This window comes from Bidens hawaiensis, unplaced genomic scaffold (assembly GCF_021521415.1).
Source record: "Bidens hawaiensis isolate Kalapana, Puna unplaced genomic scaffold, B.hawaiensis_p1.1 tig00074832_1, whole genome shotgun sequence".
NCBI classification, from domain to species: Eukaryota; Viridiplantae; Streptophyta; class Magnoliopsida; order Asterales; family Asteraceae; genus Bidens; species Bidens hawaiensis.
In genome coordinates, this window is record NW_027502981.1 from 214 (window position 1) to 24,321 (window position 24,108).

The 24,108-nt window shown below is 33.7% G+C and overlaps 2 protein-coding genes and 1 pseudogene across 2 annotated transcripts; 2 read left to right on the plus strand and 1 right to left on the minus strand.

Annotated features, from left to right (window-relative positions):
- The first annotated feature begins 282 nt into the window (after positions 1–282).
- Positions 283–6,630, plus strand: LOC143606440 (protein DNA-DAMAGE INDUCIBLE 1-like; annotated as a pseudogene).
- On the plus strand, positions 5,983–11,358 carry LOC143606442 (uncharacterized). The gene is made up of 5 exons (XM_077082212.1): positions 5,983–6,046; positions 6,128–7,689; positions 8,979–9,485; positions 10,117–10,407; positions 10,976–11,358. The coding sequence occupies exons 1-5, from the start codon at positions 5,983–5,985 to the stop codon at positions 11,228–11,230; spliced, it is 2,679 nt and encodes an 892-aa protein (XP_076938327.1). The 3' UTR covers positions 11,231–11,358.
- Positions 11,359–12,887: 1,529 nt separating this feature from the next.
- On the minus strand, positions 12,888–16,132 carry LOC143606441 (BTB/POZ domain-containing protein At1g55760-like). Its single transcript, XM_077082211.1, has 4 exons — positions 15,880–16,132; positions 14,698–14,843; positions 14,408–14,526; positions 12,888–13,642 (listed from the first exon to the last, which is right to left on the minus strand). Exons 1-4 carry the CDS (start codon positions 15,996–15,998, stop codon positions 13,040–13,042), a joined length of 987 nt encoding a protein of 328 aa, XP_076938326.1. The 5' UTR covers positions 15,999–16,132; the 3' UTR covers positions 12,888–13,039.
- Between the last annotated feature and the right edge of the window lie 7,976 nt (positions 16,133–24,108).

The following is a 24,108-nucleotide window of genomic DNA, read 5'->3' on the forward strand; positions in this document are numbered from 1 at the left end:
AAAAAAAAGCTAAAAAAGCTATAAGCTTTAAAAAAGCTAGGCCAAATACCCTAATAATAATAATAATAATAATAATAATAATAATAAATAGTTTCGTTCCAATTTCTAAATCTTGCAAGTGAAGGAAGTAAGGAAGAAGGAAATGAGAAGACCGTAAACCGTACACAATCTTTCTTTCTTTATTATCTATATATACACATATATCTATATCTATATCTATATATATATAATTAGTTAATTTTACTTTCAAATTCTGTAATTGAAATATTATTGTGTCTGTAATTGGAAACTTTGAAAGCTTTGCTTGAGATTGAGATTGAGGTGAGCCGCATTCTCTCACAATTTATTGTAAGTTGCATACCACAATTAATATGTTTGAGTGTTTAGTTATTATATTTAGGGCTAGGGTTGGTGTAATTGACCCAATCAGTGCTTAGCGCGAGCTCGGCTCGTTTAGAATTGTATTTTTATAGCTTCAGCTCCCCTCGTTTTAGATTAAGAGGGCTCGATCACGAGATCGCCTCGTTTTAGTTTAAGAGGGCTCGGGCACGAGCTCGCCTCGTTTAGAACCAGTGCCACCAGGGGGGGGGGGGGGGGTTAAAAGAATTTTCGGGCGAAAACAGGTAAATTTACACTACTGTGCGAAAATGGTGTACCTTTTTTAGGGGGGGGGGGAGTGGGTGGGCTAAAAGGTACAAATCGAAAACCGGTAAATTTACACCGCTAAACGGAGGAGAGGGGGGTGGGGTGGTAAAAGGTTTAAATCGAAAACGGGTAAATTTACACCGCTGCACGAAAGAAGGAAGGGGGGGGGGGGGGTAAAAGGTTTAAATCGAAAACGGGTAAATTTAAACCGCTGCAAGAAAGAAGGAAGGGGGGGGGGGGGGGTAAAAGGTTTAAATCAAAAACAGGTAAATTTACACCGCTGCACGAAAGAAGGAGGGGGGGGGGTTAAAAGGTATAAATCGAAAACGGGTAAATTTACACTGTTGCACGAAAGAAAGGGCGGGGGGGGGGGGGGGGGTCACGGGCCACAAGTATCTTTTGCGCATGTTTAGAAATTATATCTATCTTAATTTGACAGTTTACTTATTTAGTGTTGATTGTATGGCTAGGGGTGTGATCGAGCCGATCATTTAGTTTACGAGGGCGCAGCTCGCCTCATGAGTATTTTGTCAAGCTCGAGCCTGTCCCGAGGAGTTTAAGCGGGCTTGAGTGCGAGCCCGACTCATTTAGAGTATTTTTGTAGCTTGACTCTTGTAGTTTAAGAGGGGTTCACGCTTTTAGAGTATTTTTATAGCTCGAACTCGGCTTGTTTTAGGTTAAGGGGGCTCGAGAACTGTATTTTTAAATCTCGAGCTCAGACTGTGAGTATTTCGTCAAGCTCAAGCTCGGCTCGGTTTTATTAAATTTTTAATTATTTTGTTTATATACTTCTAATTATATATTTATATAATATAATGTAAATTATTTATTTATTTTTTAATGATAGTTTTATTTATAATAATAGTTGTTATATAACTATAGTAAATAAAAGCTCGTTTAGGCTCGCAATTTCGAGTAGCTCACGAGCGGCTTGGCTTGTTTACATCCCTAAGTTTTCATCTGTAAATCGCTAAATAACCATAATTTTCCAAATATAATCATCACAAGTTCAAATTTCACACGCCATTGAAATCAATCTTCACTTTCAAAAATCATAATTTCCATTCTTAGATTCAGTGTTAACATGCATGTTTATATCAGAGTCGAATGCCGCTTCAACAACAACTGCTTCACAATGGAAAGGAGATGAAGAAATTTGAGACACCGAGTAGTTTAGGTGTTACTGATGAGGTTTAGTCATGATGGTTTCCAACACTTCTTCAATGTATGATTATTATTATTATTATTATTATTATTATTATTAATATTTTGTTATCTTTTTTTTTTACAAATGTAAGAATCAATAATGAAGTTTTTAAATTTCAGGGTTTCTAGTAATGTAGTATTAAATCCAGACGGTTCTGCATTGAATCCGGCTGCTTATCAGCAGCAAATTAGAGATAATTCAGATTTAATGGCTCAATTGCTTCAGGTTGGATTATTATTATTATTATTATTATTATTATTATTATTATTATTATTATTATTATAAAGTTGAGTTCTTGACATGTAAATGTTAATGGCAGAGTGATCCTGAACTGGCTCAAATCATAATCGGGAATGATCTAAATAAGCTGCAAGAGTTATTAAGAAGACGGCACAATCAGAGAACTGAATTGCGTAGGCTAATAGAAGCAGAAATGGTGAGTTGAGCGGGTTGGGTAACAGGTCGTTTGGGTTGGCCTAAAAAGAATATTTTTTCTGCAAAAAAAATCAATGTGTTAGAATTGGCAAAGTGAACTGGTCGGGCTGGTTGGAAAGCGGGTCAAAATGGGCAACTTTTTGGTACAGGTTCAAACGGGTCAGGTTTTGTTAGGTTGACCCCGAACACTTTCTTACCTAAAGTTCAAATTTGTATACAGAAAAAAATTTGAGAGGTTTTTATATTTGACTTGATAGATATGAAACATAACTTGAATCGACTCGCCTATGAGTCGACAAATCAAAATGGGTCGGGTTTGGTTGGGTTTACCTAGGGGTGGCAAATGTGACCCATTGGGTTGAATGGGTTGTATTAAAATGTATATAATGGGTCAGAATGGTTCATACTAAAAAAAGAAAATGATTTAAACGGGTCAAAACGTCTTGAAGGTATATTTTTATGGAACGAGAAAACGGATGAAACTTTTTATAGTACTTTTACTTTTTTAGTTTTTGATTTATATTTCGAGTTATGATTTTTTAATTATTTTTTTTGAATTTCTTAATGAGGGGCTTTTGAAATGGGTCAAAATGGGTTGAGATTTCAAAAACCCCTCATTAAAAAATTCGAAAAAAATAATTAAAAAATTATAACTTGAAATATAAATAAAAAAGTAAAAATACTAAAAAGTTTTCTCCGTTTTTCTCGTTCCATAAAAAAAAAACTTTCAAGAAATGTCAACCCGTTTTGACCCGTTTCAATCATTTTCTTTTTTTAGTTTGACCCATTATATACATTTTAATACGACACATTCAACCAATGGGTCACATTTGCCACCCCTAGGTTGACCTAATAATATTTTTTTACTAAAACTTTATAAGTTTCTATATACAGTTAAGTGTGTCAGATATGTTTGTAGAAATTATATTATTTCAGTGACAGTTAAACTTTTTGATTTAAAAAGTTTGGAGGTTTTTATGAATTAAAGTTAAATCTTTGGCGACTTTTGACCCATTTGACCTGTTAGCATTGACAATAACTCGAATTGACCTGTTTAAACAATTTGAAATTGCCACTTGTAAGAAAAATTTATACGAGCTCTGCTCTAATTTGTTCTTTTTCCAAAAACAAAAAAAGGCACTACTTTATGCAGACCCTTTCGATGTGGAAGCACAAAAGAAAATTGAAGCTGCAATTCGACAGGTTTATAATATTTTTTTTAAAACTTTGCGGACATTATACTCAGTTATCATAATTCATAGCTAAACTCTTGCAATTATAAATCCACTAATAAATACTTTGGTTTTACAGAAAGGTATTGATGAGAACCAGGCTGCTGCACTAGAACGTGTGGTAAGTATTCTTTACCACCATATTTATACATCTTAATATATTGAAAATGTTTAATTTTGGAAAACATATTCGAATCAAATTTTCAGGTCATGCTTTATGTTGACATGGAAGTCAACGGTGTTCCCGTGAAGGTGATGTGACATGCTTCTTATATACCCTTTCCCAAATTTTATAATATCATATTTATCTTTACAAAAAACTGAAAATATCATATTTACATATTTTAATAAATAAAATTACATTAGTAATCATTATGCACTGAGATGATTCATAGTAATCGTTCGTTCAATGATTTAATATTTTTAGTTTTCGCAAGGGTAAATATGATCTTATGGAGTTTAGAAATGTATACGAAGTTTTGATCTTTTTGATGAATATATATGTACAATTTGATTCAAAAAAGTTGTTAAACAAGTACTCTTTTGAATCAGGCATTTGTCGATACTGGAGCTGAATCAACCATATTATCCAAAAGCTGCGCAGAGCGTTTGGGGTACTAGCCCTTGTTTTTAATTTTTTTATATATAAGTTATACTTTTTGCATCCACTTACATCATGTAACTTATTACAAAAAATCAAATATTATATTGTTTTTTTTTTTTCGTTTCGTTTAGATTGTTGAGGCTTTTAGATGAACGTTATAAGGGCATTGCTCACGGAGTTGGCCAATCAGAGATTCTTGGTAGGATACATGTTGCTGAAATTAAGGTAAATGTTGTTAACTGAATTTAATCATTTTACCTGTAAAATGCCACATGCGCAAAAATGTTTTTTGCTAAAAAAAATTAAAAGATGACATGTTATAATTGGTAATAAAACGTAACTTGGTTGTTAAAACAGTTGTTCTATAATTCAAAATACGCTTTTTTTTTATTTATTATTCTGTGTCTTAAATTTTTGCTAGCTTTTTAATGCATCTGTTTAACACCATCTAATGGATTTCAAATATTCGAATTTTTGTAGATTGGGAATAACTTCTATCCGTGTTCATTTGTCGTGTCGGATTCACCTGATATGGAATTCGTTTTTGGATTAGACATGCTTCGTAAGCACCAGGTAATTTTCATTATTTTAACTTGCTTAATGAAACAAATGGTATTTGATATTTAATTCTGTTTATATAATTTTGAAATATTGATTTTTGTAACAGTGCACAATTGATTTGAAAGATAATGTTTTGAGAGTTGGTGAAGAGGTTACTGTGCCGTTTTTACCTGGTTTGTTATTCTGTCAATTTTCTAAAAAAAACCCCTTATATTATCGACTCTTAAATAATAACAAATGTATCATACTACATGGTTACCGTCTTTTTTTTTTCTTTATAAATTAACAGAAAAGGACATCCCGTGCAATTTCATAGAAGGGGAGAAGCAGTTAAACGAAGCATCTAGCTCCGGAACTGGAGTAAGATTATTCACTATAATTAAGTTTTTAAAGAATTATTTATAGTTCACTGAATACTTTATCCAACCAAACCGTCTTTTCACAATTTGAGTGGCAGAGACATCTGTTTTATTATTATTATTATTATTATTATTATTATTACTGTTACTGTTACTGTCACTGTTATTATTATTATTATTATTTATCTATGTATTATTATATTTTAGGGTTCATTTGGATCAGCAGCAGAGAGGAGCAACACCCCAACACCATCTGCAGGGTCAGATCATGGTGTTCTCAGTCATGTGAGTTATATTTATATTTTATTGGCAAATGACATGAAAATAACAGCTTAGGTTCAAATATATCCTTATAAATGCTCAAATCTCCACATATATTATTAAGCTTTCAAAATACTAGTTGTAACAATATGCTTCACTGAATACAAAAACAATTTTATTGTGAATTATTTTACCGCATAATGTTCTTTTTGTCAAAGCCGGCCCTGGGGTGGTGAGGGCGCCCGTCCCCAGCGCGATCACCCAGGTAGGCCCGAAATTTTGTGTGTGTATATATATATATATATATAAAATGTAATATTTAATGTTTGGACCCAATTACCTAATTCATTTAAGCCCATTTTTATAAAAAAAGGTTTTGCATATCCCAGACCATAACATAATAAGCCTATTTAAAAATTCAATGTCAAAATTTTTTCTCGCTCTCGGCTCAAAATAAGGGTATTTTGGTAAACTTGTACCTAAAACTATTTTATCAATGCCAAGAATTTTTCTTGCCTTTGTCCCTAAATAAGGGTATTGTGGTAAACTTGTACTTAAAGTAGATTTTACCCTTTGTATCCCTCTAGTATACCTTGTAATTTGGTTTATAATTCCCAGGATCATCCGTCGATCATCCGTCCATCAAATCAACCAACATCCTCAGCTTTACAAATCGACATGGCTCGTGGGGTTTGCAGGATACGTCGCGATGATGAGTATTATGAGCCGGACTTTTTGTACGGTAAGTTTAAGGCTTTTTTGTTTACTTAACCAAATTTTGTAGTAAAAATTTAAATCATGTGTTAGTTTATTATAATTACAGGTGATACAACCCGGACAATGTTTACAATGAAAATCTTCCATGGAGGTGAGTTTTCTAAGAATCCCGGTAGAGCTTACAAGGGAGGTAAAGTAAGTTACGTTGACAATGTCGAGGTTGATAAATTTGACAAGGATGAGTTGGGAGAAATTGTTAGGTCCGGGGGATATCCGTGTGATACAGTTTTGTACTTTCATTATAAGGAACCGTGTTTGTGTTTGGATTTGGGTATTAAGCCCTTGTGTGACGATGGCGATTTTCAAAACCTTTTTGATATTGTAAGAGGTGGAACTAACCTTGTTGAAGTATATGTTGAACATGGGCAAACACGCGTGATAACGGACACGCCGTTTTCTACTTATTTTCCCGTTTCGAATGAGGGGACGTTAATAAAGTTCACTGAGTCTCGGGGAAAGGAGGAGGAATGTAGTGAAAGCGATTCGTATGAAAGTGATTCGGAGGGTAGTAAAGACGACGATCCGGATTATATTCAAGAATTTGATGATAATCATGTGAAGGATGTAGACGATGATTTTGATGCGGATGAACATGAACATCTCATAGATGGTGGCGATCTAAATGACGATAAGTTAAATGTTGACATTGATAATTTTGATAGCGATGATGAGAATCAGCGTATGTTGAAAAGTGTGGCAAGGAAGATTAGAAGGAAACAAGTTACTAACGCGAGTGAAACATGTCCATTCTATGTTGGTCAGTTAATAGAAACGAAGGAGAAGTTGAACGAGATGACTAAAAAATATGCGGTTAGTTCAAGAAGAGACATTTATATTAAGAAAAATGATCCACTTAGGTATAGAGTAGTGTGTTTGGGTTCAACCGGGCCGAGTCATGAAAACCCCGACGGTCAAAAGGTCAAAAAAAGGTCCATGAAACCGACTTGCCCTTGGACGCTTCATATCTCAAGAGCCACCATTCAAGATCATTGGTGTGTGAAGACAATGCGTTACCAACATCAATGTTTCGAAAGTAAAGTTATCGGTCTATACACTCAGAGCACCATAGCCAAGGAGATAGAGGCGACTATTGACACCAAACCACATATACTCGCGAAAGAACTTCGAGACGAAATTCAAAAGAAGCACAAGATCCACGTCTCGGAATCTAAAATGAGAAGAGCCAAGTTGTTAATTTCGTATAAAAAGGACGGTGATTTTCGAAAGCAGTACGGTATGCTAAACAAATATTGTGAAGAACTATTACGAGCCAACCCTGGTACCACCGTCCAAATAGACGTGGAACCGTGTTGTGATCCTAGTAGTGTTACGAGGCAATTCAGGAGGATTTATATATGTTATGGTGGTATGAAGAGCGGGTTTAAAATGTGTGGGCGAGAAATTCTTGGGTTAAGTAGGTGTTCTATGCAAGATCCGTTTCCGGGTCAGATATTGACTGCGGTTGGTATAGATGGTAACAATGGTATATATCCGGTTGCTTTTGCACTTGTGGAAGCGGAAAGTGATCAGTCGTGGGCGTGGTTCTTAAAGTGCCTTGGAGATGATCTTGATTTGCCTACTTTCACATTTCTTAGTGACGGCCAAAAGGTTATTTTATTTTTTACCTGATTTATTGGATTTTAATAATCTCAATTAAAGACTATTGGCCAATAATAATCCCAACTGAGTTTATCAGTTTATAGGCACTGGTAGTTCCAAATTTAAAAAAATTGGCTCTCAGTGGTCCCCCGTAGAGGTGCAAACGAGTTGAGCTGCTCGCGAGCTACTCGAGATCGGCTCGCCAAAAAGCTCGGTCAATAAATGAGCCCGAGCTCGAGTTGGCTCGCAAGCCTAAACGAGCCTGTCATGTATATAATTTTTTAAAATATATATTTAATAATTATTAATTAATATTTATAATGTTATGAAGAAAATAAATAAAAATAACTAAATAATATATATTGTTTTATACATAAAGTTATAATAGAAAAAAATATATAAGTATAATTATAATTATATAAGAAATAATTGATAAATAGTAAACGAACCGAGCTCGAGCTTGAAAATCTACTCACGAGCCGAGCTCGAGCTTTGTGTAAGTTAAACGATCCGAGCTCGAGCCCGGGATCGGCTCGTTTGCACTCTCCCGTAAACTTAACGGGGTTAACTTTTTTCCGAATTTCAAACTAATTTTTTAGGGCTTTTAATCAGAAGCAAGATACGAGTCGAATGATGTAAAACTTAGCTCGAAATGATGCTCCAAACGACTTGATTAGTGTTTCGAATTGGTTGTTTGAACTTCAATTAATAAAAATTAAGCCATTTGCAGCGTCGTTTCGAGCTAAGTTTTACATCAATCGAATCGTATCATCCTTCTAATCAAAGCCTTAAAAAATCAGTTTGAAATTCGAAAAAAAGTTAATGCCGAGTGTTTTTAACGTCGGACCACTGAGAGCCAATGTTTTTAAATTTGTGACCACCAATGATGGTAAACTCAGTTGTGATTATTAAAATCCAATAACCCGTTTTTTTACTTTTGCTCGTGTGTAGATTCTCAATCTCGAGCTCGGCTCGTTTACTATTTATTAATAATTACTTATATATATATATATATTATTTTATGTATAAAAAAATATATAGTATTTTGTTATTTTTAGTTATTTTTTCATAATATTAAAAATTATATAAATGGCAGGCTCGTTTAGGCTCGCGAGCCGGTTCGAGCTCGATAAGTGAAGCTCGGGCTCGGGCTCGTTTATTAATCGAGCTTACTTTTACGCTCGAGCTAAGGCTCGACTAAGCTCGGCTCGATCGAGTTTCGGTTTCGCTTTTTTTTTTGGGCTCAAATTTACAATATATGCTTATCTTGTATCAGTTGTTTTCTCCATTTCATGTAGGGACTTATTCCAGCATTAGAACGGGTCTTCCCTAATGCCGAGCATCGGCACTGTCTTAAACACATACACAAAAACATGAAGAAGCAATGGTGTGGAGATGTGTTTAAAAGCATGCTTTTGAAAGCCGCTTCTGCCACTTCGCTCCCGTATTACATCAACGCTATGGAGGATGTAAGAAAAGCAGACTTAACTTTATTTGAGTGGCTCGAACAAATCCCAGCTAAAAGTTGGTCAAGAGCACATTTTTCAGTATCGGCAAAGTGTGATATCCTATTGAACAGCATATGCGATGAGTTTAACAAGCATTTAATTGGAGCAACGGACAAGCCTGTGATAACATGTTTAGAGTATATCAGAGAGTATATGACAAAGAGGATTGTAAAAGTGAGGAAGCTACAAGCAGACGCTGCAGGGCCCTTAACACCTTATGCTCAATCATTGTTTGAAACTATACAATCCGAAGCATCACAATTGACCGTTATGATGGCGGATGATGCAATTTACCAGGTAAAATCATATTACATGTAGGGGTGCAAACGAACCAAGCCGGTTCCGAGCTCGGCTCGTTTACTATTTATTAATAATTACTTTATATATATAAATATTGTTATATATATATTCTGTCAATTATAATTTTATATATAAAATAATATATAGTATTTTGTTATTTTTAGTTATTTTTTCATTATACTAAAAATTATATTAATGACAGGCTCGTTTAAGCTTGCGAGCCGGTTCGAGCTCGATAAGTGAAGCTCGGGCTCTGCTCGTTTACTATTTATTAATAATTACTTATATATATATATAAAATTATTGTTATATATATATATATATTGTCAATTATAATTTTATGTATAAAATAATATATAGCATTTTGTTACTTTTAGTTATTTTTTCATAATATTAAAAATTATATAAATGACAGGCTCGTTTAGGCTCGCGAGCCGGTTCGAGCTCGATAAGTGAAGCTCGGGCTCGTTTGTTAATCGAGCTTACTTTTACGCTCGAGCTTGGGCTCGATCGGGTTTTTTCACGAGCCGATCTCGAGTTGCTCGCGAGCAACTCGGCTCGCTTGCATCCCTAATTATATGTCATTCCTGTGTAATGAAGTAGTTAAACGTGGTTTTTATATTGATAGGTGAATGGCGTGGGGACCACCCAGTGTGTCGTGAACGTGGAATTGAAAACATGCACTTGCAGGAAGTGGGATTTGACTGGAATGCCGTGTAAACATGCGGTAGCGGCTATTAGAAACATGACTGAAAATGGTATGGATGTTGGCGTACCGGAAAATTGGGTTGATGAAGCTTACTGGTTAGATACTTGGAAAAAAGTATACGCGAACCAAATAAATGCAATCCCAGGGCCAGATATGTGGACTCCTTCAGAGTGTACAACAACGCTAACGCCACCAAAACATCATGAGCAGGTAATAAAAATATAAGTTGGAATTGTAGTTGAATGTAGGGGTGTGCAAGAAACCGAAAATTCCAAACCGAAAAAACTGAACCGAAACTAAAACTGAAGGTTTGCTTTTATGTTTTAGTAAAAATCGAACTAACGGTTCGGTCTTGGTTTTGCATGCAATAAAAACCGAAAAAACCGAACCGAATCCCTAAATTTTTGTTTTTTTTTATATTTTATATTACATAATTTATAAGAATTAAATAAATACGTAACTCAAATATTTTTGGTCAAATGTATAATAGTCTATTATTTTATGATTAACAAATTATTTATACCTAAATTCATTATTTTTTGCCAATTTTATTTCGGCCTAAAATTTTCAAGCTCAAATGGCAAAAACCAAACCGAAACCGAAACAAAAACCAAAAAAGCGAAACCGAAAAAACCGGAGCCAAACGGTTTCAAAAACTCCAAAATCCGAAGTTTTGGTTTTCGGTTTGGTTTTAGCCGAAAACCGCACCACGCGCACCCCTAGCTGAGTGAATTGCTTATCTTTGACTTATTCAAGTCAACTGTGTGCTTTTGCATAGAATGGGAAGCCAAATAAGAAGAGAAAGTCATCACTTGATGAGAGGTTGAAGATACAAGCTGCCGAGAAGAGGAAAAAGTTAATGGAAGAGGTTGAACGAGATTTTTCTTCGGGAGGTCAAATGACAAGAAAGGGACACTTCAAGACATGCCAGAGGTGTGGAAATACGAAACACAATGTCCGAACTTGCAAGGCTGTCAGCGGGACAGGAACTGGTTTGCAAATAGACGTAAAGCCGGTTTCAGATTGTTTATGATGGTGTGCTATGTTTGATTTTTCTAGATGGTTTGACAGTTTGACTTTTGTTAATAGTAGATTATTATGATGTGTTATGTAATGTTATGTTGGAGTTTGTTTGACAATTTAAGTTTAGAGTATCTAGTGTTATTTAAAGCGTGTAATTTATATACGAGACTAATACACGACAGGTGCCTACACGACTTTAACATGTAATATGTAAGGCGTTAACAGGTTTCGTGTACTAAACCAGTAGACACGAATTTACCTGTTAAGTACATGTTAAGTATCTGGTTAGATTTTTATAATTAAAAATATATATAATTATAAGTTATCTTAACCCCTAAATTCCTAAAACATTGTCACTCTCTGTTTCTCAGTGGTCACCATCTACGAACATTCCCTCTCCGACTTTTGTTTCACTAAACAAGTTGTCAAATATGTGTTTCTAACCAGCTTTTATCGTGTATACCAGGCAGTAACAGGTTCATTTTCGTGTCGTGTACATGTATACACATTTCGTGTTCGTGTCTATCGTGTACGAGTATACACGATATGCCAGCCCTAAGTGTTATGCACTTTGATGGTTGACTTTGAGGCTGTGTTTTGCACATTGTTATTCAATATAGGGACCTGCATTTGCACCGATACAACCTCTAAAGGTTTTTATGGCAACCAAGATGCAGGCTGACTTCGGGAATCGTGAAAAACTTTTGGGTTAAAGACGGAAATATTTTTTTTGCCTAAAGTTAGTTGCGTAATTTAATTTAAACATTAAGAATATATTTTTTTTTTCAAAAATATATGTATTTTTAGAAAAAAAAATTAAAAATTCAGGTCTATTGAGATGTCGGGCCAGAGACAGTCGACCACCCGGCCTTGCCGGATATCCTTTTGGGGGCTAAATTCCCTTTTTGTATAATTCTGCATGCCAAAATCAGTCTTGTTCCTATTTCCTATAATTCCCTTTTTGCCCTTGTCTTCAATAAATTGCAGCAAAAGATAAAGTTTATTAGTTTTGATCTTTTTGGCTAAACAAATTCGTTATTAAGCCGATTTTTTGTGGGACCTAAATTTGCAGGCGCAAACTCACGGTTAACTCGACGAATCAGAACAAAATAGCGCCTATAAACAACTAACCAAAACCGATAGGAGTACACACTCACATGACATAAGTTTTTGATTTTGCTTTGGTTTGAGCCTAGTACCGACCCACCCACACCATTAGTCTTGGATGGTCAAAAAAGCCAACGTAGCTCGTTTAAGCTTGTCACAAGCTCAAACACGTAGGTTTATCAAACATTGACGAGTTGTCGAGTTGACTCGTGAGCTCTCATGAGTTAGCAATTTTTTTTGGCAACCTAAGTAAAGAAAAACAAACACATGAAGCATTCACCCTAAGGCTATGTGTAGTGAAGGGGTTACAAAATGGGGCGACTTGCGCCATGTGGCGCCCAGCCAGCAATGGGTAAGTTTTTGTTTTAGGGGTGTAATGGTGTTGTAGCCCCATATATGTCACACACACACACAATAATAATGATAATAATATACATAAACAAAAGACATGCGACGAAAACTCATCCCCCCCTGTCCCCCCCCCCCCCCGGGTGGGGTGGGGTGGGGGAGTTCCGCTTGAAAATCACCCCTGCCGCCCCCAACAAATCGCCCAAACGCACAACCTAATAACCAAGATTTATTGACAACAAACTATGTAACAAATAAATCTTGTGGTTTACCGTTTTTAGGAAACAATAATAATTTTGTTACAAACGAATCCCATACGGGTTTCATAAATCAATAGATATAACAATCGATAAGTCATCGAATTTCAGAACCCTTTCCAGGCTGAAAGAATTTCGTTAACAACTTCACCTATCAAATCCCTATCACCGGATTGTATAAACGCATTGAATTCTTCACGAACATCGAATATCTTACCAAACTTGACAAGATATTGAATGCAACTAATCTTCAACTTTGGCAATCTATACATTGAAGCACTTTGAAGTCTTTCCAACACGTTCTTCGTGTCGATATCTTCTACTAAACTTTCTTCACACGCGTCCTTTAGATCCGAAACATCATACTTGTCAGCCGCCCGTAGAAGATCAAGTCTATGATTAATAAAATCTTGATGCTTTATGTTTGAATAAATATATCCAAGAAAAGCTTTGCAAGCTTCTATTGACATGTCATTGATGTTAATCGCGGACATTTCTTTTTCTTTGAGGTCGTGGGAGAACATGCTATGAAAGACCGGTGACCGGGCTGCCAGGACAGCCCGGTGGGCCCCGATTTTTCCATCGGAAACACAAATGACGATGTCAGTGTGAATGCTTTCTGATAACATTCTGTCAACGAATGAAAGTGTTGTTGAATTTGTGTTGTTTTGCGTAAATCCTTCACTCCAGATGGAGCGATATTCGCCGCCCTGTTTTAATAAATAATGCCGTATAAAAAAAGCTAAGTTAGCAAATTATTTATAAAAATACTTGCATAAAATTGTAAGTGATTCACTTAACTTTGCACTAAAGAAACCTTATTGACCTTAAAAAATAAAAAATCCTAATTTCAAACAACTTTTTTCATATCCAACACATTTGATTAATGTGTTTGACCTTAAAATCTACTAACAAGAAGACTTTGACAAATAGTAAAACCCATAATAAGTAAATGCCAAGGTCCCAAAATTAGGTTCACCAACCATATCTAAATCTTTTTTCAAAATAATAATTTTTTATAATTTCTAAAAATGTTTAAATGCAATAATAATAATAATAATAATAATAATTACGTTTGGGATCCATCACTTGTAGGCTAGTGGTAGGAGACTTGAGTTCTCCAGTAGAGACCCACATTCGATACCCACTTATGTTACTTTTGGTGGGTTATGACGATAAAAAAATTGAGCTAGGCCTTGCGAGATTGTCAGTAAGAATCCCGATCCCACTCGGGTTTTCATCCCACCGTCCGTTATACCAGAGAGCTCTGCTCTTGTGGTGGCACAATGACAGCCGGCGGTATGGTTTTTAGGGGAACACTCAAGCAAAACTCTGAAGCCAACGTGGGCTCGGTTAAGACAATATAGTCTGGCCAGATTGAGACAATGGGACTCTCTAAAATTGAGGAACGCGATGGGTTAACACATAAGAAAGTCGCGTTCCAAAATAATAATAATAATAATAAAATGAATTACGTTTGGAGATGCAGTCTTCAGATCTAGAAACTCAAGGTCAATGATGAATCTACCAGTCAACTGAACATCAAGTGCCCAAACAAAACCTTCACCACTTCTTAGCTGTTTATCCTTAATTTCTGCATACAAAACACACACATTAATATGCTAAATATATATAAATACAAATTTAACTTTAACATAAATATTCATTGACTCAAATATTTATTTTTTACACACAAACTGCGCTGCGCTGCGCTGCTAGCTCTTTTTTAAATTACACAATTAAATTCACGGTCGATAATTCTTACCAGGATGAACCAACGTCTTGCGACCTCCCAACGATGAGATTACACGAATGTTGAACGAAGCAATCTGAGTATTTTCACGAGCTAATTTTGGGATCTCCGGAAAGAGTTTAATCAACAATTTTCGATTCTTTTCCACAACTAAATACCTTCAATTTGCAAAATGTTAAAGATACTTAAAATCAGTAATATGGTCTTTTTAAGATATCATACACAAAAAAGATGTTACAAAAATCAAAATTTAATTTAAGCCTTTAAAAAATTTTCATTCTATATGCTACACCACCCCGTCTAATTTCACATCATAAAATGATCGCCTACGAAACATTTAGATGATCGTTTTGACCAAAAAGTCAAACTTAAAAAATTATTGGTCAGAACAGCTTGGAACAATATCTAGACGGTCGTTGTTCTGACACTAGGGGGTCAAACATTGAAGTTATTGGTGAAAAGTTAAAACAACCGTCTATCCTCTATCTAGGTGGCCATTTGAAACAATATGGGATTATATACCCGACGGGTGTTTATCGGTTCGGATATCGGTATTTTGTTAGTTGGGATTTGAATACTTTTATCCACAACCAAAATCCAAACCGATCCGAAAACCGAACTCAAAACTCGGATACGGTTTATATCCTTACCCGAAAACCGAATTTGCAATTTAGACATGTTTTTCTGGTTACGAATACAATACCAATTCGGTTATCGGATATTTCCAGTTTCCGGGTTTTTGACACCCACCCACCATTTTGTCAAAATTGCATCATAACCGAAATCTGAACCGAATTCACAATTCAGATATATTTTTCTGGTTACGAATACAATTCGGTTATCAGATTTTTCAAGTTTTCCCGTTTTCGAACACCCACCCATCATTTCATCAAAACTACATCCATAACCGAAATCCAAACCGAACCGAAAACCGAACTCAAAACTCGGATACATTTAATATATCCGTACCCGAAAACCAAATTCGCAATCCGGATATTTTTTTTCTGGTTACGAATACAATTCAGTTATCAAAATCCAACCCGAATCGTCTAACCGATCCATAATAATAATAATAATAATAATAATAATAATAATAATAATAATTACACTATTTTTAAACATAACAGAATTAACTAACTAACCAAACAAAACTTATAAAAATAAAAAAAAAACACACAAATTATTAACTATTACCAGTTCCACTTTCCAATCCTAAAACAATCCGATTTCCGGTTAAACCACGACCCGAATTCCTCAACTCGCCATTGCGCAAGGCGCGAAATCGTTTCGACACGATACGCAGACTCATTCATCCTTGCAAATGCAAGCGCGGCCGCGATTTCATGGAAACACTCCAAGAGTCCATCGAAAAACAACTCCCCGTGTTTTCCCAGGTTGGCTAATGTTGCATGAACATATAATAATAATAATAATAATAATAATAATATTAATAGTTGTATAAGAACATATAAATAGTGTGGGTTTGATGAAGCTTTTAAGATATTAATGGGTTAGCTTAATGGCAACTTATATGAAGATGATGAAGGTGGTGGTGGTGGTATGTGTATGTATATAGTAAAAGGTTTATTATTGCTTATGGCTTTGGTATTCTAGTTTTAAACATATTCTAGTTTTCAATAAATATTTCTAACAACTTTTGTTTTTGGACAAAAATGCATTTCCATTTTATATTTATATATATTTTATATTTTGTACATTTTGTATTTTTTTATCCTGAAAATGACACTATAAATCTTGGGTTAGCTTTTCAATAATAATGTATTAAAAGAGGTGCATAAATCAGGTTTTTTTCTAATATTTGATTCCGAGTATGGAATCGGGTATTGGAAATTCAGGTATTTGTAATATCTATGTTCGTGTACGGGTGTTGTCTTTAGAAACCATACTCCATGCATCAGTTTCGGGTCGGGAATAAAACCGATTATTCCAAATTCGTGTATTTGAATACCCTGTTTTCGGGTATTGAAAAAAAAAACTTATACACTTATTTTTTTCGGGTATAGATTGAATTTTTTAAGAGGCCGCTCTTTTTTTGGTATTGCCAGGTATTTTTCGGGTATACAAAATACCAAGTCTCATGTATTGAAAAAACCTGGTATCGGGTATGGAACAGGTTCATGTTTTGGGTATTACCAGGTAAAATCGGGTACGGGTTTTGGTACTGAAATGCAAATCCTATCTGTACCCTACGGGTAGGGCCGGGTACGGAGTTAGGTAGTAAAAACCCAGTATAAAAAAACGGATTCTGGTTTTTTCTCCGGGTCCAGTTTTGGTTCCGAGATCGGGTTTTTTGTGTGCCTTTAATTAAAAGGAACTTCTAATGAATCGGTCAAAATTAGAATGTGATTGGTTAAAGTACCTTTTAATGGTCTATGGGCCTATTAGAGCATTCCCAACATCATCATCTTTTATATTCAACTAAATAATATTTTTTTATACTTGTTACACAAGTCTAATTATGTTATAGAAAATATAAATATTGTCACCCGTTAATCATATTTTATATTACAGCATCACACACCGCATGATGCATAATGGTTAATGTGTACTGGATAATGACTCTTAATGGCCTTTCAATCATTACCACTTCAAAACACATATGAGCTTTATTGTAGAAACACTCATGCACTTATAACACCTTATAATGTCCATAGGATGATGCAAGGTTTTATCCGTCTCTATAACACCCGGTTACACATTTACTTAAACATAGAGTGTATAAACCACAACCCCTTAATAAGTTAAACTCTTAATTCATATTTAAAAACACTACTCTAAAGCATGGGCATAAGTTGTACTTGGTCCTTAGAAGCAAAGTATTGGTTTTGATTCACTCAAAAGGAAAAAGTTAGCAAGTGTGGGGTCTAGATATCAATATTGTAAATTTTTGTGTAGAACTAAGGAAGCATAGATAATTTCAACTTTCAATGATGACACTTCGACATTAAGAGTTGATGCACAATTAACAAATTTCTTCAATGATATTTTGATTTTCAACTTCCAATAATAATACTTCCACATTAAAAGTGGATGCAAGACTTAAAAAATTCAACAGTGTCATCTAAGGTCCATCCATTGTACAACATTATCCAATTTTAATATCCAACAACTTGATTCTTTTAAACCTTTGTGAACTCTTAATCATTTGAAAGGAAAAAGCCTCTTTACTACACACATTAATTACCGGTAGCAACTATACCTTTGTTCTCGATACTTGATCGATGTGTTACGTACCATGTCATAAATGTTGTTTCTATAAGAAAAAGGAGGCCATATTTTTTTAAAAGACATTTAAGCTTACATGGATAGTTTTACAGAGTTGACTGATTTTATAATATTTTTAATAGCGATGAAGTGTGGAGTACAATGTTAAAGTATTTAAATTATTTAACAGTTGTTAGTCCTCATAATTTACATCGATTTAGTTGTACGACGTATATGAAAGAATTTGAATTGGAAAATTACTTAGAAACCAAAAATTCAGTTTTTATTTTATTTTCGTTTTTTAAAATCTTCCTATTTCAAAATTTTCGGCTTTTATTTCATAATATATTAAGTTCGTTTTGGTTTGGGTATATTTAATTACCATAGTTTGACTTTAATTTTTTTTCCTTGAAACTTTCGGCTAAAAATCATTTAATAATTAACTGATTATTATACATTTACACCACATTTAGGTCTAAAGTTTTAGGCTACACAACTTATTATTACTTAAAAAAATCACTTAATATTCAAAGATAAAAAATATAATTAAATTGAATTTTGATTAAGTTAAAACTAATATATCTTTTAGAGTTAATTGCATAAGCTTCTAGTCGATAACGATATAGGATTACTGCCATTAAAAAAAACTTGATTTCGTTACTCACTATAAACATCAGAAATATTTTTTACGGCCAACAAACAGAGAATCGTCTAGGTACTTTGTACAGAGTTACCCATTGACAAAAGACCACCGCTAGCTGGCACAACTCAGTCGTACGGAGCCCTTAAACTGCTCCAAGTTATCTTCAATTCCGGAGAAAACCCACCCGTCCGAAGACTCACCGATGATAAAATCCAAACGACCTCGTGATCGAACTAGAGATTTACTGATACTAAAATACTACAATCTAAACCAATTTGATATAGTCATTAATCATGATCAATTATCATACATACAAGAATTGAAATACTAAAGGCATAATAGAAAAAGAAAACCAATACTAGATGGGTAAAATAAAAGTAGAAGTAAAAAGAGATTGGTGGTTGCTTTTGACTCAAGACAAGAGAGTTGGGTTGGACTACGCATCCCAATGCTACAAGAACTATATAACTATTAAGCATGCAACGTGACATAATATTATAAAAATTATATTATTAACACACACATATATACACAAAACATATTTGGCACATCTATAATAATATGTATAAACGAAAACATAAAAATCCTACGTGTCGCGATCTGATCGCTCCCCCTTTTTTGGAGTCACCAGATTTCCTTAATTTTAAATAGAGGCTTATCATGCATTTGACCGGAATTCATGGGTATGGGTCTAATCAAACCCATAATTTCTTAAACGGGTTATAAAATCTCATTAAATTAAAAACTAGTCTCACCAAATATTTGATATAAAAATCCTAAAAAGTAGGAATATATTAAAAATTAATATATAATTTATTTAAAAAAGATATATATTATTTATAATTAAAAAATCAATCTTATAGTAAAAAAACCCGTTTATATAAATATTATAAACAAATAATATAAAACAACCCTGTAAATTAACGAAACATTTAAAAGCTCTATGATTGTTTCTTACATTACTGAAGCCACCATATTGTTTTATTTGTAAATTAAGACTTTTTATGCATTTTACCAGAATTCACGGTATGGGTCTCACCATACCCAGATAACCTTTAACTGTTTATAACATCTCACTATTTTAAAAATAAATCTCACCAAGTATTTGATATGCAAATAATATAAAATAGGGATATACTAAATATTTATATCCAATTTTTTTAAAAAAAAATATTATTTATAATAAGAAAGAATTTTATAGTAAAAAAAAATAAGCGAGCAATGAGTCTCAAACCCATAGTTTATAAACGGGTTATAACATGTTAGTTATTTGTGAAACTATTTCATCATCAAACCCTAAGTATATTATTAACTATTTTTATAACAAATAAAATTAAAATGCAAAAAATATGAATATTAGACACAAAAAAAAAGTATAACCTCCGTAATACGGGGAATAAAAACTAGTAACACAATAATGTAAGCACATAATAACATCTCTTTTTTTTCTTTCTATTATATTTCTAAGTATGATTTAGAAATGCTTAATTATTCGACTCTTGACACTTCAATTTAAAATTGTTGATGTAATTTTTATCATAATACACTTGTGCAAAGTATTGTTCATGTATGTTATATTGTTAGGCTCATTTCAGAATTCATAAATAGTTTAAGAACTTAAATAATTTTTAATAATCAACTAATTTTGTTTTTTTATGTATTAATATTATTTTAAGGTAGTTTTGTCACTTATTTTATACAGATTTATGATTACAACTATGGGAAATTAGTTTACGTATATTTAACTTTTTTACATATGTGTATATGTAGGTTACTAAATGACAAATCTACTCTCAAACAATATAACATATAAAAGAATTGGTTGTAAGAGTTCTTAAAAAAATTTATCTATGAAAAAATGGGTTTGTAATAGGCCAGACAGTGTTTAAGGCGACATCGGGCAAGGTGGTTAAACACAAGAAAACTTGTTTGGAGAATCATCACGTGATTATCCCTTTTGCCTTTTACACATTTGGTTTCCTAGCTCCGGATGCCGTGGACTTTCTGAACAGAGTTCAGCGGGTCGTGCATAGTAATTTATCGGCCCAGAAGAACCAAAATTTTGTTTTTAGTAAGATTGAGTTTGTTATCCAAAAGGGGGGTGCGACGCAGCTTGTTGTCCGCTTACATGTCACTTCATTGTAAATTGTTTGGATGCTTGTTAATGTAAAGTGCTTTGAGTTAAAAAAAATATATGAAAGTAGCCAACATATATAATTTTCTTTTTTTTAGAAAATATAAATATATTATTAAATGCATAATTTTTATAAGATTTTCAGAATTTAGTTGTGTAAAACTATAAATAATGTAAGGAGTCAGGATATGAAGTGTAAAATTGTGGACCAATTGATGACACAATATAGTGGCCATTTGCTGAAAGGGTAAGATGGATTGGGTTGCATGTCGCAGTATTGATTGGGTTACACAGTCCACATCATCAAATGGAACCAAATTTCCTCCATATTCTTTTATTCATACTTATTTGTTTCAAAATGTTTTTATGAAGAGGCAGATCTAGGGGTATTCAGACGTGTTCGAGATACCCTTCAACTTTTATCACGAAATGTAAAATTAGTATAATTTTTTCTTCTTCATTATACGTATTCGGATACTATTGAACATATATTAGAGTACTCCTAGCTCCAATTTTTTATATATGAGATGCACCTGAATATTTCTTCTGAATCTGTCACTTATAATTGTATTTACAGTTTTTAAAACTCAATATGCCTTTTGTACTAGGATAAATTAACAAGTTGAGTTTGAGCACGCGTAAGCGTAAGATCGACTCGTTCATATTGAGTGAGCTATGTCTAGAGTTCGACTCATTATTAACTCTTCAAGCTCGAGCTCGGGTAAGGCTTGACTCGTTTTCATTTATTAAATCTATCATTATATTTTATTTATATATTACATATAACAAATCATCATCATCATCGTACTCAGTATATCCCACCAATAGCAAAGTTATGGTAGGGTCTGAGGAGGGTAAGATGTAGACAGTCTTACCTCTATACCCTTTAGGAATAGAGAGGTTTCTTCCCGTGAGACCTCCGGCTCGATAGTAGTTTTGCATTAAGCCTTGGACATAAGGCACATAACACTTAACCATCGGGACACCGCCGATTGGTGCATGCACCCTTGTGTTTCAGCTATCAACGCCACCACATGATGCCTGATTAACCTTCCGCCACTTTTGACGTTATTTTCATGAGATTAGTAAAATAATGTCAAAATTAGTGCAATTTCACTTTTGCCCACCCGAGGGTTCACACATATATACATTATAGTGTGCACCACAAGTATCAATCTGATGATGATGATGATGATGATATAACAAATGTTATATTATCTGGTTTATTAGATTAACTCTGATTTTGTATATCTTGTATTGCTTATAAACATCTCATAAAATAGAAGTAAAAAAAAGAAATCAATAATTTTAGATGTTTGTTAAAATATCAAATATATACATTTTAGTTACAGAAGTAAACATTTTGACTTGTTGTATGTGTGATGATGCACTGCCCATCAATAGTCATGATTTGACAATAACCAAACCTATAACTACATGGAAAATTGCAAAAATGATTGATATAAGTTCATGAAAATAGCTAGACATCATAATAGTACACAAATTTAAAGGAATTATACAAAGAACGGTTAGATACGCAAACACATACATGAAAAACGTTAAAATATGAATACAAAAATTGATTCGTCTCCGACCCCAAAGGACAACATATAGAATCGAAACTTAATATGAAATGACAAGAAGTTAATCATCAACGAGTAACCATTTAGTATTCAATCAAACCATTACCAAGAAAATTACAACGTAAACCAACCTTTAAAATTTATCTAAGAATTTTCTCGTTGCCTCTTATAAGACACATATATAACCACCTCTATCGGTTAAAAAGAAAATAAAGACATTTATTCTCTCCATGGTGTTTACTTGCGTTATACTTCCAAGTTCCAACTGACCACATAAGTTTCTGTTGAATGACTAACTTCCGACCGGCTAGCTTAGTTGTAGAATTCAAACCTTAGGGCATGATTTGTTAAAAGAGTTCCTTTTCGGATCGAAAGGGTTGAACATGTCAAACAACAGGGACCGAATATGCAATTTACTTTAAAATTTATAATTATACAAATTTCTAAAATTCATAATTGAACATTTATGAAATAAAAACTTATGGATGTTTTAATAGCTCATGTTTAATATTATTAATCTATATCATAGCAGTATATTAAGTTATGTTTAAGCTTAAACTTTTAGTTGATAATATCATTAGTCAATTACAATACATAATAAATAAATGACACATATCAATTTAATTGGATGTTTATGTGCAATAAAAATGCCACCTATTGTAGTTACATTTCAAAGGTAGGAGTGGCAGGTTAAAAGCCATGACTTCCAAGGGACACCTGTTGCAACAACTTAATGTAGAATATTTTCATTTGATGATTTTACATATATTGTTTTAATTTAATAATTAGTATAATTGATACATATTGGTTAAAATTGTAAATGACTCGAGCGGATCACATCGAAATTGACCGAGTAAAAGCTTGGATTCGAGTTCATATGAGCTCAAACCTAAGCGAAAATCATTTACAGCTAGCCTAAGTTAGGCTAACCTAACAATAAACAAAAAGTTATTTTAAAATTATAAAATAAGTGAAAACAATATTTATTAAGTTTAGTTTCATTTACTACGTGTTAGAATTTATTTTTGCTACACTTATGGCATAGACAAATGTTTTTATGGTTACTGGTATAACCGTATAAGTAAACTGGTTATTAAATTTCGGCTCATTAAAAGCCGCCTCACACATGCATATCGAATTAACTAAAATGAGTCGAGCTCAAACTTCACGTGTTAAGTTTGAATAAGTTTGTAAAAGTGGATAAACATATTCTTTAAATACATAAATTATAGTCTATATAACTTAATATTCATTACATAATAAAGTGTATGCATATTTAAAAAAAAATATTAGATAAGAAAATGATTATGTATTTACTAAACTTGTATATATAGACAACTAACTGAATTTTATGTTCCAAAAAAAAACTTTAATAAAACCATTAGAAAGATATCAATTTAGTAGAGGTGTTAAAAAAATCGGTTTGGGGCCGGTTTTAGGCAAACCGAACCAAACCGGATTGGGTTTAAAACTGATTTCACCCAAACCGGTTCCCAAACTGATCCAAACCGTCATTTTCAGGACTGGTTCCCTTTAAGATATACCAAACCGGTTTTAAAACCGAACCGGTTTGAGAAAAAACGGTTTAAAACCGGTTTATAAACCGAACCGAACCAACGTGATTAGGCCGGCCTATCTTGCTTCTAAATCGGTTTGAGTCAAACTGGTTTTGACCAGCCGTTGACCAAACCGGTTCGGTTTGGGTTTAAAACCACCTCTTCAATTTAGAGGTGCACAAATCGGGTTTTCTAAATACCCGGGTTCGGGTATAGAACCGGGTTTGGGTATAACCGGGTACGGGTATGACCGGGTATTGGTAATAATCGGGTAGGGTTCGT

Coding starts and splice junctions, on each gene's coding strand:
- LOC143606441 (XM_077082211.1), bottom strand. CDS start 15,998: ATGAATGAGTCTGCGTATCGTGTCGAAACGATTTCGCGCCTTGCGCAA. Junction 14,844..15,879: donor AGGATTGGAAAGTGGAACTG/GTAATAGTTAAT, acceptor TGCAAATTGAAG/GTATTTAGTTGTGGAAAAGA. Junction 14,527..14,697: donor CAAGACGTTGGTTCATCCTG/GTAAGAATTATC, acceptor TTTTGTATGCAG/AAATTAAGGATAAACAGCTA.
- LOC143606442 (XM_077082212.1), top strand. CDS start 5,983: ATGGCTCGTGGGGTTTGCAGGATACGTCGCGATGATGAGTATTATGAG. Junction 7,690..8,978: donor TTCTTAGTGACGGCCAAAAG/GTTATTTTATTT, acceptor CATTTCATGTAG/GGACTTATTCCAGCATTAGA. Junction 9,486..10,116: donor CGGATGATGCAATTTACCAG/GTAAAATCATAT, acceptor TTATATTGATAG/GTGAATGGCGTGGGGACCAC.